At 40.9% G+C, this 20,720-nt stretch overlaps 1 protein-coding gene across 3 annotated transcripts in view; it reads right to left on the bottom strand.

Annotated features, from left to right (window-relative positions):
- Positions 1–20,720, bottom strand: part of LOC127626840 (plexin domain-containing protein 1-like) — an 81,479-nt gene that overhangs the window by 36,095 nt on the left and 24,664 nt on the right. For all 3 annotated transcript variants that reach the window (XM_052102920.1, XM_052102919.1, XM_052102922.1), the window contains exon 2: positions 19,567–19,904. In XM_052102920.1, the coding sequence (XP_051958880.1) occupies positions 19,567–19,642 (76 nt within the window). In that variant the 5' untranslated portion in view covers positions 19,643–19,904. The remainder of the gene's footprint in view (positions 1–19,566; positions 19,905–20,720) is intronic.

Here is a 20,720-nt window from a genome sequence, read left to right as displayed (position 1 = left end):
AGTCTTGGACTTTGGACTCGGAGGACTGTGGATCAAACCTCACAAGAAATCAAGCTGACATGTGACACGACAGAGGTATAAAAATGATACAAATTGACGTGGTTGCTATAGAAAATTTTATTTCCGCTTCTACATTTTGAAATACTATCGGTTAAGGTAAGGTGTTGGTGAAGGGTAAGGATGCCTGTTTTGTTAACCTCAGTTCTCATTTCTCTTTATGAACACTATTGGTTAAGTTTAGGATAAAATGTTACATTAGGGAGGTACGTTTTATTAAAACCTTGATGCCTTGATGGCCCCCCATCCCCATTCACTGGCATTGTATGTAAAAGAGCAGCCTGTACATTCTGTCTAACAACACTTTTTGTGTTTAATGGAAGAAAGTTTGAATTAAATAACATGAGTGTGAGTAAATTATGACAATCTTCCAATTATTCCTTAAGCCACATCATCCCTTTAAATTCTTTTCTCAAGTCTTAATCTTGAATGAAATGTGACTTTGGAAACCTTGCAACAGTCAGATGGATGAGACAACACTTATATAAATCACTCATAGAGCAACTTGGACAGATTTTTGGCTGTTAGGGCAAACTTTATCAGAAAAATAAAAAACACTGAAAAGAAAAACAATCTTGACGTTATATGTCAGGCTGCCAGCCATTCCTTCTCGAGTAAAGAGAGAAATCTGCCAGAGGCCAGAGCACTGGCGGCTGAATGTCCATCTATAAAGAACAAGACAACTAGACACAATCCTGATGTCTTTTCTTTCTCTATATCTTTCTTCTACAACCCTCTGTGGGACCGTATTTTATCTCTATTTGGCACAGGAGCTCAGTTTGATCACCTCAATCAGTGGCAGCCAAAAATATGTTTAATTACCCTACCCTGCTAAAAAATAAAATGAAATAAAACAGAAAAAGAAAACGATTAATAAAAACAGCCAGTTGGCTGGTCTTAGCTGGTCTCCCAGCCTAGTCAGGCTGGTCATGTGGTTGGTATTAGAGAGGTTTTTTTCAGCCACTAAACTTTGCAAGGCTGGGAGAAAAAACTAAAACCAGCATATCACCTCAGACCTCTTTTTTTAGCAGGGTAGTAATAAGCACATAGAGACTGAATGGCTGTTTGTTGGTGGACTGGGATCATTTAATCAGTATGCGAGCAATCCTAATCATATGTGAGCATCCACCCCCCAGAATCGATTTGAAAATGTTGACCTTTTGTATGAATCTCTTGCTGTTCATCATGTCTAAAAAACACAGGCTAATGTAGTGTCTGTATAATTATGCCACTCTTCGGAAACAATCAGGCCGCTGGAAACAATGTGGGGGTGACATGAGTGAGGAAGTGGGGTGGGAGCTGCATTGCAATCATCATCATCATTGCGGTATCACAGACTGTTGTTGAGTCAAGGTGGTAAATTGAGATTGAGACACCACACAGTGGCCATGCGCTCAGATTAGGGTACACCGAGTACAGTTGTAAAGGAGTACAGTTGTAACACAGTCAATTTTACATTTTCTTAAGCCTCTTTCATTGTAAGTCAACTGCTTAATGACCAAGAAAAGAAACATCCTTGTTGTAATTATTGATTTGCTTACTTAAATTGAACATAATTGGGACATGTTATAGTGCAATAAGTCACATGGTAGAAAATGCTTCTAGAGTTTTGTTAACTTGGATGGATGGATGGATGGATGGATGGGTGAGTGGATGGATGGATGGATGGATGGATGGATGGATGGATGGATGGGTGGGTGAGTGGATGGATGGATGGATGGGTGGGTGGGTGGATGGATAGATGGTTGGGTGGGTGGATACATTATGCAGTGGCAATTCTTTTGCTAAGTACATTAATTGGGACATGTTACCATGCAATAAGACACATTGTAGCAAATGCTCCTTCTACGGTTTTGTTAACTTGAGTGGATGGATGGATGGATGGGTGGGTGGGTGGTGGATGGGTGGATGGATGGATGGATTGATGGATGGATGGATGGATGGATGGGTGGGTGGATACATTATGCAGTGGAAATTATTTTGCTAAATAGATTAAGTCCAATTTGATTTGTTTGTTCATGTCACAGGATGCCTCATTTAAAGGTTAAGGAAAACCAAGAAAATATTTCCAGCTGATGTGTTAGAATTGATACGTATGTGTACATATAAAAGAGTATAAAATGTGTCAGTATATTTCACTTAAGCCATTAAGCACATAACAAATGAGTACTTGTTCTACCCTTCATGCAGTCAGAATAATAATAATCTACCGCTTAGAGGGGTTTGCTGATTGCCCTGCTAAAAACATAAGGCAAAAGGCAAAAAATAACCAACAAAAAAAAACAACAACAACAACATCAGCTTAAATCAGCCAAGCTGGTTAGGCTGGTCTGTTTTGATGCTTTTAGAGGGGATTTGGGCACTTCTCAGCTGGTCATGCTGGGAGACCAGCTAAACACCAGCTTGACCAGCTAAATACCAGCTTGTATAGAAGCAAGTTTTAATCCCAAATCAAATTAAAAAAAAATTATTATGCACATATAACTCTCTGGGACTTCCATCATTCTCCACCTCTTTTACAGCAGATCTTCATCTCATAATGCACATTAATAATTATGTTTTGCCTACTGAAAACCTATATATAAAATGGTGAATTAAATGGAACATTATGACAACTTTGGGAGATCCAGCTTGACCAGGCTGGGAGACCAGTTAGACCAGCTATATACCAGCTTGACCAAACTGGGTGACTAGTTAGACCAGCTAAACACCAGCTTGAACAGGCTGGGACACCAGTTACACCAGCTAAACACCAGCTTGACCAGGCTGGGAGGCCAAATAAAGACCAGAACAGCTTAAACCAGATAAGACCATCAAACCATGTGCATCTACATATGTATGCACACACACTTACCCAGATGCACTCCCCAGACACACGTACAGATGTGTATGTAAAAATCTCTAAGACAGATACATAGGTGAGCACAAACACATGTTCTCTCTGGTTTAATCTTCACCTCAGATGTGAGTTGAGACTGACACACAGGAATGCATTAAATGCTTATTTATTTTACAACTGTCAAATGAAAAGCAATAGATCAAAATAAAAGGGCCGCACAAAGACCATGGTGCCCTGACAAAAAAAGAGTAGTAAGATAGATGAAAGAGAGAGAGAGACTGAGATTGAAAGAAAGACACAGTGATAGCAATGAATTGGGAAAAACTCAGGCCTCTTTTATTGTGTGAATTACCCTCAAAGGAAGATAGAAATGTTGTGTCTTGAAAACTTAATTTCTTAAAAAGCAACCCCAAATGCTAGTCAGAGATCTGGCTCTAAACAGATGTTATTGAACAAAATTTGCCTGAAGAGATAACTATAGATAACTATAGCAACAGTCATAATCCATGATTTTATTATGGATGGACTGTACTTAGCATTAGTGTGTCCCCCCAAAAAACATCATACATTTAGCTAAATGTGCAAAGTGTGCCAAAAGACCGTGTTGCACAATACAAACAGATTCACTGTGTAATTTTGTCACTGGTTTATTTGTATGTTTCTTCTGAACATGTAGCCCCATTACCCAGCAATTCACTGCAGCTGAGCTTTGTCTTCTGACCTCAAGCTTCTCCTTAACAGCCTATTAAAAGAACATTGGAGCTAAAGGTTCTCAGGCCTTAATAATATATACTGGAGAGGAATGAGAGTGCAAAGGATTGAAATAGAGAAGAAGAATTAAAAAGGATTCAGGGAACCAGAAAAATGGTGGATTAAGTTACAATGGGCTGCACGTTCAAATGATTGAGCATTTCCTTCAGTGGTTTCAAGGGGAGTTCAGCCAAACCAACCACTTACTATGGGATTTTGCCTGAAGGAGTGCTAAACCAACCCTTCAAGTGAGAAAATAAGAATGGCAATGTTTAGACAGAGAGAGCTTGTGCACAAATACAGGAAAAACTAAGAAAAATGGAAAAGGCCTACTCAGCATGGTAAAGATTGCAGACTCTTGTGTGGATTCTGAGAATGCAAATGTGTTGGAGCAATCTTAAATAGAATCATTTTGAAAATGGCAATTTTGCCGTATATAATATTTATATGTTATATAATAATAATAATTAATACAAATATAATAACGAAAAATATTTAGATAATAATTCTTCATTTATTTAATTCCTAGTGGTGGCATAGTGACTCAATCTGGGTGGCGGAGTACGAACCTCAGTTGCTTCCGCATCTGAGACAGGCAATCCGGGCATATTATCACATGGCTTGTTGAGCGCGTTACTGTGGAGATATAGCACGTGTTGAGGCTTCACGCTATTCTCGGCAGCATCCATGCACAACTCATCATGTGCCTCACCGAGAGCAAGAACCACATTATGGCGACCACAAGGATGTTACCCCATGTGATTCTATCCTCCCTAGCAACCGGGCCAATTCGGTTGCTTAGGAGACCTGGCTGGAGTAACTTCAAACTTGCATCTCCAGGGGTGGTAGTCAGCGTCTTTACTCACTGAGCAACCCAGGTCCCCATTGAAGGGTTTATTAACTGTGTGGACTTCCTTAAAATCCCATGATCAAGCCTAGAAATGCCTGTCTGGATTCTGGATAATGCAAAACACTTTTGCTAAGTCTTGCTCTCAATACAATGTAGTTTTCTGATCTCTGGACATTTTCACTGCATTCTTACTCTCGAAAAAATCGGTACAATTGGACAAGGTACAATATAGACAGCTGGAGAGTAAAATAGATAGAATGAGAGAAAAGAGTGGGAAATATAAATGTGGAACATAGAGAGGGACACACAAAGTGGAAGAGCAGATGATTAGAGATGCAGCGAGGGGGAGGAGAGTGTTTGTTTGGAGGAATTATGTGTCAATGGGGTGCTGGTTTTAATAATAGGTCTTGTTTGATTTTATTGCCAGAAAAGCTCAGCTATATCTTCTGCCACATAATCAAGGTAGACAAACAGATGAGCATGAGTGGATGAAGCACTAAAGAGAGTCAGTTCAAAAAGAGAGAGTGAGGATTGTATGTATGTGTGTAGAGAGGGCAAGTTAAAGGTGAAGTTTGTAATTTCTATGCCAAACTACAAAAATATTGACTCTTCCATTGGTTTGATCAAACAGATCGTCCAACCCTAACTCCTGTGTAGCTGTTAGGGCTGTTCGGGATACTTAATCAAACAGAACATAAGGGAAAAAACAAGCAAGAGAGATTCACTTAAGTACCAAAAATGCCAGATGAAGTAAAGAACACAATCATATCAACATGATTACATTCAGCAAATAAATATCTAATCTCTCAATCCAAGTAAACTGCCTGTCATCTGTTGCACACTTGTTCAGTGCAGCAGGAGCTGTGTAATGGCTGTGAGACTATTTGCAGAAGGTACTTGCCAATTTCAAAGAGGATATGTCAAGCTTAGGATAAAAATATGATCAAAGAAAGAAAATAGGCCAGGTTCAGACCCACACAGCACTGTAAACATACACTGACACAGTACACTCACCCACTCCTCAGTTAAACCGCATTACCATGCTTTCTGCCCACACCACATCACTTTGTTTAATCACAGAGAAAACTATCCATTCGCAAATGCAAACTGGAAGCTTGATGCTTCAGTTTTTCTGTTTTTACTATCCCACACTTCTGTTGTCACTCAGCCAGGCTGTCAAACACTCCTGTCATAGTCCACTGATATCTCATGTATTGAGCTCATTATATTTCACTGCTGGAAAAAAAAGCTTACCAGCCTAAGACCACCTTCACACAAATATGCTTTAGTTTGAAAATGCATAAAGTTTTCTACATCTATGCCTCTCATAAAAACTTAAAAGGGTGTTTTCCTCCACTAAAAATTGAGACTTTTGAAAATGCTCTCCATACATTTACATTCAGTCATTCAGTAGACACTTCTAACCAAATTTTGCACCCCATGCTAAATCCACAGTGACAAATGTGTATTTGTTTTTGTTATATTTGATTCTGCGTTAAAATTTGACAAACATAAATAACTGCAGTAGTCAAATCAAGTTTTTTCCAATTTTTACAACAAAGGTCATAAGCTTTTTATCACTTGAAGAGTTTGAGAGAGTGATACATGCTTTTGATTAATCTTGTCTTGACTACTGCAACTCACTTTTTATAGGAATAAGCACATCTTACATGAATCAGTTACAAACAGTTCAAAATGCAGCTGCTAGACTTCTAACTAACACCCATAAATATGAACACATCACGCCAATTTTACTTTCTTTGAACTGGTTGCCAGTCTGCTACAGAATCGATTTTAAAATTCTAGTGTTTCTTTTTAAAGCTTTAAATGGACTGGCACATATCTATCTCTCTGACCTTTTGAATACTAGTACACATGTCAGAAATCTAAGATCAGTGGATCAGAGACTCTTGATGGTCCCTAAATTCAGATTAAAGTCTAGGGGTGATTGTGCTTTCGCTATAGAAGGCTAGACATTTTTAAACAATCTACCGCTATCTCTTAGAATCATTTAGACAGAATCAGAATTTAAATAAAAGTTAAAAAAACATACCTTTTCAAGCTGGCCTAAAAATAATCCCAGAGCCTTTCCTTGGTCGGTGTACATTTTTATATGTATATGATGTCTTTATTTTTGTGCTTTGGGGTTATACATGGATTTGTAATTGCATGCCCTTATGTCCTTTTAATTATTTTTGTACAGCACAGTGGTCAACCAGTGTTGTTTTTATTGTGCTTTATAAATGATTGATTGATTGATTGATTGATTGATTGATTGATTGATTGATTGACTGAAAGTGACTTACAAAATGAGGAACAGAATCAATTTTTCATACAAAATCCAACAATATCCACAGTATCGCACTGCTAACTTCTAATTGTAACTGGAGTTTTAAAGAAATCAGAGCAGAAGAAAGACACAGAAGACAGACACGAAAGTTATTATTTATTTATTTTATAATATAGAATACAAGTGCCTTATGTCTGTGGACTGATTAAGTGCTCATAGATGTCTCTTCAGCTGTTTTTTGAATGCTGAAGTCAGGTGGGTGTTGGAAGCTCATTCCACCACAGAGGAGAGTGACTTTGTGCCTTGTTGCATGTTGCACTCATTCTATGATCAAAGGAAGCGAGAGGAGACATAGAACTGGAGGAGTGAGTTGAATTAAAAAGGTGCTGTTCCATCGGCTGTCCAAAAGACCAAAGTCAAAGCCCTGAATTTTATGTGGGCAGCTACAGGTAGCCAGTGGAGTGAGATCAAGAGGGGAGTAACATGAGACCTCTTATGTTGGTTGAAGACCAGGCACACTGCCACATTCTGGACCAACTGCAGTGGCTCAATTGTGCCAGTGGGGAGACCGGCCACAGAGCATTGCGGTAGTCATATCTTGATATGACAAGAGCTTGGACCATGAGCTGCTCAGCATATTCAGACAGGAAAGGTCTGATTTTCCTGATGTTGTTAAGCGCATACCTGCAAGACCGTGTGGTTAATGAGATGTGGACAGTAAAGTTTCCCAAAAGCATAGTTTGCCAACTATGGTCACAAGTTCAATCGTTGCCAACATAGTTCAAATATTTGGTGTTTCTCGAAACCGCAATTCCTACAAATATTTGCAAACAGCATTGCAAAGTTGTGTGGTTGGAACTACTGCTCTCCACTTGTGGTTAGAAGAATAGTTCCTTGTTAGTTTGCTGTGTGGACAAAATTTGACTTTGCCGAGGCTTTTATATTTTTTATTCCATATATATCTTCCATGCTGTCAAGACTTTGACCATATTTACATGCATTTAAGAAAAAAGTTATTCTGAGGTTTTACAGAATGTGCCATTCTGAAACATCATGTAAACGTGAATGCAGCCATTTAAGGTATTCATGGCTGTGAAGAGAAAGCGATTTAACACTTCTGTTGGAGAACATGGCTAGTGTGTCCATGTTAATGAATAATTTTTTGAATAGTGCAGATGTGCTCAGGTGTGTTAGAGGATCCCCAAAGTCTGGTGTAAAGGGAAACCCCACTATTGCAGAGCAATGTATCTGTCACATTTGCAAAGTGCATGCAGCTTTTGTGTCTATAGCAGCTTTCACGCATTAAACAGCTTTCGGGAGTACGTGTAGATGAGCTGTTATAATTTGAGTTAGTTATTACTCTACCCCCTGCGTAGCATCTTTAACGACAGCTCTAAAGTATATTGTTGAACCAACTTGGTTCGAACGATGGATGTGGAACATAGTCACTACGGTTTTGGAAAACAGTTGTAACTAGCTAGTTAATTTCTCCAACGTAGTTGTGCGGGATTACCTGAAGTTCTGTCTTGGCAAGGTTAACCTGAAGGTGGCGTACCTTCATACAGGCCGAGATATCTGTAAGGCAGGCTGAAAGATGAGCTGAAAGCAATCCATAACTGCATACTTTGGAAAATTAAAACAATGTTTTCAAACACAAACATATTAGTGTGGATATGACCGAAGACTTTGCCAGTCTAAGCTGGTTTAAAATGGTCTAAAAATGGAGCGCAAGCAGAAGAATTACTCTGTCAGTCATATCACCCTGCAGCTCTTGCCTGGTTGCCCACTAAAGCTAAGCAGTGTTGAGCCTGGCCAGTATCTGGATGGGAGACCTCCTGGGGAAAACCCAGGTTGCTGCTGGAAGTGGTATTAGGGAGGCCAGGAGGGGGTGCTCACCCTGTGGTCTGTGTGGGTGCTAATGCCCCAGTATAACGATGGGACACTATTCTGTAAAAAAGCACCATCTTTTGGATGAGATGTTAAACCAAGGTCATGACTCTCTGTGATCATTAAAAATCCCAGAACACTTCTTGTAAAGAGTAGGGGTATTGTCCTGGCCAAATTCCCCCCACTGGCCCCTATCTATCATGGCCTTCTAATAATCTCCATCCCTGAATTGGCTACATCACTCTACTCTCCTCTCCACCAATAGCTAGTGTGTGGTGGGCGTTCTGGTGCACTATGGCTGCTGTTGCAACATCCAGGTGGATGCTGCACACTGGTGGTGGTTGAGGAGATTCCCCTTATAAAGTGTGGAGTGCTTTGAGTGCCTAGAAAATCACTATATAAAATGTAAGGAACTAATATTAAATTAGAGGTATTTTGTGGTGCATGGAAGGATATTGTCTGTAGATAAAGACAGGCACTAATAGCTGCAAGGTCAGCATATTTTAGCAAACTCATAGAAAATAACCACAACAATCCTAGGTGTTTATTCAGTACTGTGGCTAAATTGGTTAGGAATAAAGCCTCAACAGAACCAGATATTCTGTCGCAGCACACAAGTAATGACTTCATAAATATTTTACTGATAATATTGAAATAATCAGAAATGAAATTGGAATTATGCAATCATCTGTCACAGTACCTCAACTCAACTCAATTTTATTTCTAGAGCACTTTCAAAAACTACACTGGGTACCAAAGTGCTGTACATGGAGTTACAAAAAAAATAAATAAAAAATCACATACATACAGTTAAGAATGCAACAAGCATTTAAAACCAATAAAAACAGGATAAGATAAAATTGACCTAGTAAAATTTATAATCCAATTAATTAAAAGCTAGGGAAATAAATACGTTTTTAAGGCCCCCTGGAAAGAGAATAGAGAGGGAGATGATTTTATGACCAATGGAATCTCATTCAAAAGTCTAGGGGCTGCCACCGCAAAAGCTCTATCACCTTGAGTTTTTAGGCGAGATCGAGGGACTGACAGACACAGCCAGAGAGGAGAGACCTTGAAGGTTGATGCAAGCTTATTAAAGCAGAGATGTACTCTGGTGCAAGACCATGGAGAGCCTTAAATACATACAGCAACACTTTGTACTTGATTCTGTATTGGATTGGTAACCAATGTAAGGAAATCAATACTGGGGTAATATGCTCTCTTTACCTCAGAAAGAATGTCTCATAATTTTCCTCACGTGCAACTTCAATCCTTCACTGTCATAGGTCATTAAGAGCTAACAAAACTTATCGAAACATCAAAAGCCACAACATGAATGTTAGATCCAATACCAACCAAGCTCTTAAAAGAGGTATTCCCTGTAATCTCAGAGCCTCTTCTAACTACTATTAACTCATTGCTATCCTTAGGACATTTCCCAAGAAACTTCAAAATTACAGTTATCAAACCACATATTAAGAAGCCACAACTTTATCCTGGACAACTGGATAGTTATAGACCGATTTCAAATCTCCCATTTATGTCAAAAATACTAGAAAAGGTGTTATCCTCCGAAATGTGTTAATTTCTACAGAGACATAGTATATGTGAACAAAGTATTTTTAGGCTTCATTACAGTACAGATACTGCACTCAGAGTTTATCAATTAAATAAAAGATTGGATGGCCAGAAATTTCCTTCTACTCAATTCCGACAAAAAAGAGGTATTAATTATTGGACTAAAAACAAGCTGCTAAAATATAATTTGACTCTAAATGAATGTACTGTTACATCGTCTTCAACAGTGAAGAACTTAGATGTTATATTTGATACCAATCTGTCCTTTGAAAATCAAATTAGCAATGTTTGTAGAACAGCATTCTTCCACCTAAGAAATATTGCTAAATTACGACACATGCTCTCTGTTGATGATGCCGAAAAACGAATTCATGCATTCATGACCTCAGGACTAGATTATTGATATTCATTACTGGGAGGATGTCCAGAAAGATCAATTAATAAACTTCAATTGGTTCAAAATGCAGCAGCCAGAGTGCTGACTCGAACCAAGAAATATGATCATATTATATATATATACTTCAGCTTGCTCATTAGGGTTATAAATATAATTATTATTTAATTACTTAATTTTAAACACAATTCACAATCGTATTTTATCAAACTACACAATGATGACTCTTAAGACATTATAGATATTACAGTTTAATTTTCTGTTAATGCATGATCTTCTGTAAAGCTGCTTTGAAACAATGTGTGTTGTGAAAGGCGCTATACAAATAAAAATTATTTGACTTGACTTGATTAACTGGTTTAGCCAAGTTGGTTCTCACCTGGTTTAGCTGGTCGACCAGATGGTCTCCAAGCTTGACCAGCTGACAAGTGCCTGAAAAATCAAACAGAAAGTGGTCTAAAGCACATAACTGGTAATCTGGTAATCAGAAGGTCGCTGGTTCGATCCCCACAGCCACCACCATTGTGTCCTTGAGCAACTCCAGGTTGCTCCGGGGTATTGTCCCTGTAATAAGGGCTCTGTAAGTTGCTTTGGATAAAAGCGTCTGCCAAATGCATAAATGTAATAAATGAGACTGGGTATGAAACTCCAATGGGAAACACTGGAATTGAAGATCAGATCCTTCAAGAAAAGATTCTGTTTACCTGACAGATGGTACTTGCTTTAAAAATGAGAAGAGCTCTACAATTCAGAGAACAATTACATGCTAAATGATTTTCAAGAGAAACAAAGGTCTGGTTGCCCTTTGATTTGGCCAGGGAGAGATGTTCATTGACCACAAACAATCATGACTTGCCTTGGGGGCAAACATAAGGGACCAGTCCACATATGCAAGTGCGTATACTGATATTGGCAATGCTATGGCCAGGGCTCATATGAATCAAAACCTGATTCATCACATTTCCATAGCAGATAAGAAAATCCCACATTAAGCCACAGCTTCAATCTAAATCAATAAATTAGTCTGGGTGTCCTGTGGAGCACAATACTAGTTTGCACACATAATACATTTAGCGGATGAATTATGTTTTATACAGAAGAGGGTCAGGGATTATGAAAGGGACTTTTCTTTATGAAGAGCAGCCGAATACATTTTTGGAATTGCATCAGACACTGTAACCATAGCACACAATCACAAATAGAGGCAGCAAAAGAAAGAGAAAGAGAAAGAGAGGGGTCGCTAATATACAGTATGTTGATTAACTCCCTCTAAAACAATGGCTTCAATGCAAAACAGATGAGGAAAACTATTGTCAACATAAATTATACTGGAATATGGGAATACTTTCCGATGTTATGCCGAGTTTGATGGAAGCATACAGTGAACCTGGAGCTTACGATTGATTCATTACTGTTTGATTGGTTCATCAAATTGATTCAAAATGGTGAGTCAACGATTATCCTCTGGATCATACTGTAAAGTCAATAGCAGTGATGAGTGTCAGATTTTTGTATCATGGTTGTGAACATTAAGTGTAAAGGATATAGACTGTGGCCTGGAGGTGGAACACCATTTGACAGGCTGGAGCCTGTTGGATGCTGCATCAAGTGTGTGCTGACTCACAGATGTCCATTAAATCCAGATTTATTTTCTGATGATAATGGTGATAAATACAGATGGAGGACCTGTAGGTGACCCACATCAGAGAACTCACACCTCAGAGCAGTAATTCAAGGAAACTACGAGAGTATTACAAAAAATTTTAACAAACTTCAGCAGGCTGTTTAAAGAACAAATATAACTGCCCTGCAAAAAGCCTTAGACCAATATAAATTCCAATGGTGGTTTATGCAGGTTAGTGCTGGTTTGATGCTGGTCTATTTGGTGGAATTACATAACCATGCTGTTGACCAGCCAAACTAAGCCAGTGAAGATCTTCATGTAAATTAACCAAATTGGAAGCAGTCTCAGCATTTACAAGTAATGAACAAATATTTCTGTTGCTATTTTATTATGCCAGTGTTACCTGGAGTGCATTCTTTGTTCTTAAAGATCTTGCAGCAAAATATAGCTAGGTGAATTAAGGAATTAATGTAGTGATAAATATTTTGCAACAACAAAGCCGTTTTGTTATTATGAGAGTCTGAGTTGCCATTTTGTAATGACAGTTAAACTTAAAATCACCAAGTTAACAGACTGTGTTCCAAATCTGTTGCACTTTACCCTGTGCACTTACACTATGCATTCAGCCATCTAGTGTATGCATTTTCAAAATTACAGGCTCAAATGGAACACATCTTTTTTTATTACTTCATGGATATTTTTTAGCTGCCTGAAGTGATGTTTCAAATGCAAGCGCTAGCTTTGGCATGTTAGCCAACCTCAGTCCAACCTTACATGTTCATACAACATGAGTGAAAATAGTGTTTAACTCACATTTCTAAGGTGCTGTCTAGAAAGAGGTTGAGTTAGTTGTCACATTCTCCGATACTATTTTTTTTTAAATTTTCTGGCAAGCATTGCGGCCAGGTAACCCCACCCCTTCTGAATGTAGGGTAAATTGTGAAAAGCTATGCCAATGCTAATTATGCTAATTTTCATCTAAGTCATGATTTCAAATGGGAATAAATTGAAAGCCAGTTGAAAAACCTAATTAAATCCTAAAAATAGGATTACCCAGTTATTCCAGTCAGCTATACTGTACATCTTGCATAACAATGAAACGTGATGCTGTACTTATACATGTCTGTTTTTTGTTCAGTCCACACATGGCTGTTGTAGGTTTGCACATGCTCAGTAACCCTTAAGGTGTGTAGCATGTGGTGATGGCCAGGTGAGACATGCTACTTAGACATGCTAAATCCCTGCGTGCGGAAATCGCTACTCTTCTACTCAAAGACGCGACATCGTACCCAAGAAAGGCGGCGGCTTACGACCGATCTTGGACTTGCGAGTTTTCAACCGGGCCTTGTACAAACTCCCGTTCAAAATGCTCATGCAAAAACACATCTTAACTTCTAGATTGGTTCGCAGCGATAGACCTGAAGGACACGTACTTTCACGTCTCAATTCTGCCTCGACACCGACCCTTCCCACGGTTCGTGTTTGACGGCCAGGCGTATCAGTACAAAGTCCTCCCCTTCGGCATGTCTCTGTCCCCTTGTCCTTGCCCCGCTCCGAGAAGCTGGCATCCGCATAATCAATTACCTCGAAGACTGGCTCATACTGGCCCACTACCGAGAGTTACTATGCACACACAGAGACCAGGTGCTCAGGCACCTCAGTCACTTGGGGCTTCAGGTCAACCAAGAAAAGAGCAAACTCAACCCGGTTCAGAGTATCTCTTTTCTCGGCATGGAGTTAGACTCAGTCTCAATGTTAGCACGTCTCTTCAACAAGCGTGGGCAGTCAGTGCTGGACTGCCTCGCCACCTTCAGGCCAGGCACAACGGTCCCTTTAAAACTTTTCCAGAGGCTCCTGCGGCGGTCGCGCCGCTGGGGTTGATGCATATGTGACCGCTTTAGCACTGGCTTCAGACTCGAGTCCCGAGACGAGCATGGAGCCACGGCACGCACCGGGTAACAGTCACCCCCGCCTGCCGCCAAACATTGAAACCCTGGACAGACCTATGCTTTTTACGGGCAGGAGTGCCCCTACAGCAGGTGTCCCGACGCGTCCTGGTCACGACCGACACCTCCACATCGGGCACGCAGCCGCGGGCAGTTGGAAAGGGGCCCCGCTGCGCTAGCATGTCAACTGCCTAGAGTTGCTGACTGTTTTCTTTGCCCTGCAGAAGTTTCTCCCGTTAGTTCGAGACAAACATGTCCTAGTCAGGTCAGACAGCACCACCGCGGTAGCATACATAAATCGCCAAAGTGGTGTATGCTCCCGCCACATGTCACGACTCACCCTTCATCTCCTCCTTTGGAGCCAGCCGTGACTCAAGTCTCACTGAGGAAAGACCTTCTTTCTTAGGGACTGGACACGCTCTGGCATCCGCACCCAGACCTCTGGAACCTCCACGTCTGGCCCCTGGACGGGACGCGGAAGATCTAGCTGATCTACCACCTGCCATCGTAGACACGATCAGCCAAGCCAGAGCTCCCCCTACCAGGCAACTTTACGCCATGAAGTGGCGCTTGTTCGTGAATTGGTGTTCTTCCTGGGTTGAAGACCCACAGAGGTGCGCAGTTAGGTTAGTGCTCCTATTCCTGCAGGAGAGGTTGGAGGGGAGGCTGTTCCCTTCCACCATGAAGATGTATGTTGCTGCTATCGTGGCCCACCACGACGCAGTAGATGGCAAGTCTTTGGGTAAGCACGACTTAATCATCAGGTTCCTAAGTGGCACCCGGAGGTTAAATCCCGGCCTGGTCTGTTCCCCCCCTGGGATCTCTCAGTGGTCCTCAAGGGCCTTCAGAGACCCCCCTTTGAGCCACTAGAATCAGTTGGACTCAGGGCCCTCTCTCTAAAGACTGCCCTGCTGATCGCGCTCGCCTCCATCAAGAGGGTCGGGGACCTGCAAGCGTTCTCTGTTAGCGACACTTGCCTGGAGTTTGGTCCGGCACACACACATGTGATCCTAAGACCGTGACCGGGCTACATGCCCAAGGTTCCTACCACGCCCTTCAGAGACCAGGTAGTGAACCTGCAAGCACTGCCCCAGGAGGAGGCAGACACAGCCCCTTCGTTGCTGAGTCCAGTACGTGCTTTGCGTACCTACTTAGACCGCACGCAGAGCTTTAGACATTTTGAGAAGCTCTTTGTCTGCTTTGGTAGACACCGGAAAGGGAACGCTGTCTCCAAACAGTGGCTTTCCCACTGGGTGGTGGACGCCATTTCATTGGCCAATCACACCTAGGCCATGCTCTCCCCCCCCTGCGGGTCCGAGCACACTCAACAAGGACTGTTGCATCCTCGTGGGCACTGGCCAGGGGTACCTCCCTGGCAGACATATGTAGAGCAGCGGGTTGGGCAACACCTAATACCTTTGCAAGATTTTACAATCTCAGGGTTGAGTCAGTATCGTCCCATGTTTTCTCAGGTAACACGCTGATGGACTGGCTGGGTGGATCGCTTGCACCTAGCGCCCTTTCCCCCGGTCGAAGTAAAACTGTGAGCTTTCTCTCCCAGGAGATTCCGTATATTCGGATACCTGGATGATTCCTCCCTAGCCCTGTGGGTCTGCAATTCGGCGGAGGAATTCGCTGACCCAATCCACTGCGGGTACTCATATCTACCCTGTACTGGAATAGGTGCTCCGCAGGGCGGGACTCCTGCTTGGACTACTCCTGTGTGTATTTTCCGCAGTACGGTCCCCTTGCGAGTGGACCCGTGTCTCCCTTAGGCAGTTTCAGCTGCCCTCCGGATGCCGTGCTGTAGCAACTCCCCCCTCCTTGAGGCTGGATCTACTACTGCGCCATGTTTCCACATGCGACCTGAATGTCCCATGTGATGTATTCGCTACTTTACCACCGTATTTGTGCAGGTGTGGTCTCCGCAGGGTCTTTTCCCCTTGAAAGAATAGGAAACTGGGTAAGATCCCCTTCCCACGATGCGTGTAAGGGCCCCAGCTGTTTGGCTCTATGTGAGAAACATATAGAGAAAAAAGGCCCGGCTAGGCTAGGCTCGGCCCACTTTTTATGGGGCATTAAGGAAGGGTACGTGCAGTCTGACACAACCGGTCGCATTTGCACATAAAAAATCTGCCCGCTCTTGTGTCAGCAGTACACGTACACGGCTCAGAGCATGGCGTGATTTGAACTGGACCCCTAGTGTCGCTTCTTCGACACAACGTCGAAGCAAGCGACAGACGGGGAACGTCTAGGTTACGTATGTAACCTCCGTTCCCTGATGGAAGGAACGAGACGTTGTGTCCTCCCGGCCACGCCACTGGACCGAGCCACTGTAGTGGCCGGACCATTTCCGGCTCCTCTGAAAATTCCTGAATGAACTCAACGTATTTCTCCGCTTTTATACCCATATGTCAGGGGCGGGGTATGCAAATACTGTCTGCCTAATTCTCATTGGCCTTTTTTCATAGATCAGAGGCATATTCGGCACTCAAGAGAGACTCCTAGTGTCGCTTCTTCGACACAACGTCTCGTTCCCTCCATCAGGGAACGGAGGTTACATCCGTAACCTAGACAATATGTTTTTAAGTCATTTTTGGCTAGAAGTTCTTCTCCCTGCACTGCAGCGGGAAATATGCAGAAAAGAATGTGAATCACCAAAAACACAAGAAGTGTCAAATATTCTGTGTTGTCTTTTGTTTTTGTGCTTTTATGTTGAAATTCTTGTTTAGTTCCTGTTTCCTGTTAGTTTTTGTAGTCCTTTGTGTATCATTTTATGATTGGTTTTCCCCTGATTGTTTCCACAGGTGTTCCTCGTTCCCTTGTTTGTTCCCTTGTATATTTAAGCACTTGTTTCTCCTGGTTAGTTTGTCAGTTCTCACAAGTGTTGTCAGGTTCTGTGCCTAGTTGCCTGCATTTTATTATATTCTGAGTTACCTTGTTTATCTTTTGTTTCATTAAAGCTGCACTTGGATCCTCATTCTTTGCCTGCCTCATCACAAGAAAAAGAATGTGAAAGTGATCTGTTTTTGATCCACACTATCATATCGCTTTATAGATATTGATTTTACCACTGAAGTCTTATGGTTACTTTTATGCTGACTTTGTCAATAAGAAGAGAGGTTTGGAAACCTTTCTAGTAATTATTACAATGAAATGTGAACAATGTCCCACAGGGAAATATAAACCAAAGCAAGATTATTTTTATTAATGCCTACTTTCGCTATTTCATGGCTTTTAGTTGTTATTTCAGTGCAGTTACAGTATTCAGTGTTAAAAAACTTTAGATACTTAGTTCACAGTATCGCCACTCTGCGTAGGGCCCCACATGCAGAAATGCTGTCTGTTCACACTCCAGTTGTCAATAACGCGATTGGCAGAGCAAAAGGCATTACACTTAACGTAGATGTTTACATGGATTTATACATTTAATTAGTCCGAAATAGCAATAATTTCCAGTTCACCTGTAAGGGCGTGAGGTTAATGCATAAATACTGCTCATGACATGCGAGATGCGGGACAAAACGCACTGATATATTGCTGCAGATTTCAAAATGTACACTTAAAATTGTATGTCATAACAGCCCAGTTACAGAATCGTCCTGAAAATTACCATCACATTACACAGAAAAGCCCGCGTTAGAGTCACAACTTACCTCAGGCGTGCTGCCTTAAGTTACAGCTGCGATTTTAATCTTGAAATATCCACTTGTCTTGGTGTTAATTGAAGGCATCGCATGAACACATTTTTTTTTATGTGCAGAGTGAAGAAAGGGTTTCACTTTGAAGGGCTCGATGCTGTAGCAGTGATGGACTCGTCTTGAGTGATAGTCTGTGACAGTACGCGAAGCTGTGTGAACTTCCGCTGTTGTAAAAGTCTTATTCAATAATCTCTCAATAAATTAAACATTAATTAAAATTAAACCCAGTAATGTAACTATAGTACGCCGCCCAATATAATGAAGTAAATGTACAAAAATTTCATTCTAAATTTACAAGTAAAATGTAACATGAGTAAAATGTACCCACTTTTAAATCTACTCTAAAAGTAAGATTTAAGATTAAAAAGAAAATGTTTTTCCCAAAAAGTTACTTGAGTAAATGTAGCACGTTACTACCCACCTCTGGTGATGGTTCTTGGTTTTAAGGTCATGCCCAAACACAGTCCATATGCTCATTGGTTTATTAGCTGTCTTTAACAGATTTTGTTGGATCCCATGCTCAGTATATCATGTGTACACACATAGGCGTCTCAGAGGGACCAGAAAGAGACGAGAGAAAGAGAAGTGCTGGAGGGACTGAGAGGCCAGTGAAAGTAGAGCAGCGCTGCCTGGCAGAGAGAAGAACCAGGGCTTCTAAAAATACAGTATCTCAAAGGAGGACAGAAATACACACACATATTGGGTTTGTGCCATCAAAAAATTAGAACAATGTATAAAACAAGCCAAGCTAATCTGTATGACTACTCTTTATGTATAGACACAATCACACAGATGGTTTACATTACCTTCATCCCTGAAAACATAGAAGAGGATGTTTGATTGAAATTGCACAAAACTCTTAGCCCTGGCCAACAGGGGGCACACTGTTACTAAACCCCCATGTTACCTGACCCAGAAACATCGAACTAATCTTTCCCAGTTCTCTGATTGACATCTGTTGAACATAAAGCTGATGTGTGCTGGAAAGAGGGATGCTCTGCTTGCATTCTCCAAAAGCAGAGCCAGCCCTCAGACACAAACCCCAGCATCCAACACATGGGTTTATTTCCTCTGACTCATAAAGCTCCTTCGAGAGAGAAACACTGAGATTTACACAAACAATCCCAGCACTGACCTTCAGTTTACATATGGCCATTACAATCCAATCACACATACACACACTAACATGCAGGTATAATGTGGAGTTCAGTAGTTTGAGTGCGCATTGACAATCTGGGATTCAAACTTAATCTAAATTTGAAAATGGACTGCCCTCAATTTGGTATGCTGAAATATCACTTGTAATAAAAACAACTTTATTAAGTTAGAAAAATGCAAATTAGAAGCATTTTTACAAGGGGACTCAGACTTTTAAACTTTTTAGGCTCTTGTTCGAGGTACACAGAGGCAAACATGGAAGACAAAACAACATCAATCTGCAGATATATATATATATATATATATATATATATATATATATATATATATATATATATTTATAATTTAAATAGCTTCTAGTTGCACAGTTTGTAATAATGCAAAATGAATCCTTTTCAAATGAGAGTCATGAGGTATAGATCAGTGATGTTTGATTTGTTGTTGATTCAGTATATCACTTTATGAGTCAGAGCATGTTTGCTAATGTCTTACCTCTCTGCTCCTGAGCCCACACTCTGGTCAGCTCTGCCTGCGAGAGACAGATCAACAGCACGGCACACAGACCCATGTCCAGCTCGCAATCCTTCTCTCGTACTCAACTCTCCTGCACACGGTCGTCTCCTCTCTTCTCACTCTTCCTCTCCCTCCTCCTGTCACCTCTCTCTGAGTTGGGTTTAACGTGCTCTCCTTTTCCATGGACTCCCCCTCCTTTTCTTATCCCGTCTTTTTCCCCCTCCCTCTGTTCTTCCCTCCTTCTGGTTTTTTTACTTTGAAAACAAGGGATTCAGACTTTTGTCTAGCTTTTTTTCTGTGGCTTCTCTTTCGGTGACCTATGGGATGGTGAAAGAATGGAAATGCAGGAGTTGAGAGAGAGAGTGGAGGTATGGAAGAGAGATCAGTAAAAGGAGTCCTATTTCTCTAGACTGTACATTATTACTGCTCTCTCTCTCTCTCTCTCTCTCTCTCTCTCTCTCTCTGCCTCTCTGGATCGCTCTGTAGGTAAGGCTGAGGCTATGCTTTATATTGCCTATTTTTTTTTTGCTCTTAGTGATTTTAATATGAATTGCAAATTTTATTCAAAAAGAAATAGTAGAATAGTATTTTTAAAAGTACACAAATTGCTGTCTGCACACTGAATTTAGATACAGGCTAGAAAAATTGGTGAAAAAGTTTTGGTATTTGGCATTTTAAGCATGCTAAACCTTCTCTTTCAAGTGGGATGAATGAAAAGATTTCCTGTTTTTTTAAATGTTTTTTTTTTTGTGTGTCTTATTTTTTTCTGTTATTTTTTAAGCCTTAGTAATTTTAGCACTGTCAATTTAAGACATTGTTTGACAACTCATCGCCCCATCCCCCCCCCCAAAAAAGAATTCTCTCACCATTTACTCACCCTCATGACATCCCAGATGTGTATGAATTTCTTTCTTCAGTTCAACACAAACAAAGATTTTTAGAAGACTATTTCAGCTCTGTAGGTCCATAATATGCAATTGAATGGTGACCAAAACTTCAAAGGCTCCAAAAAGGAGAAAAAGTGAGCATAAAGGTAATCCATAAGACTTCAGTGGTTTAATCAATATCTTTTGAAGTGATCCAGTTTGTTTTGGGTGAGAACAGAACAAAATATAACTCCTTTTTCACTATAT

The sequence above is a fragment of the Xyrauchen texanus genome, chromosome 33, assembly GCF_025860055.1.
Source record: "Xyrauchen texanus isolate HMW12.3.18 chromosome 33, RBS_HiC_50CHRs, whole genome shotgun sequence".
Lineage (NCBI taxonomy): Eukaryota > Metazoa > Chordata > Actinopteri > Cypriniformes > Catostomidae > Xyrauchen > Xyrauchen texanus.
Note: the sequence above shows the minus strand (reverse complement) of the source record. Positions and strands in the feature narration are given on the sequence as shown.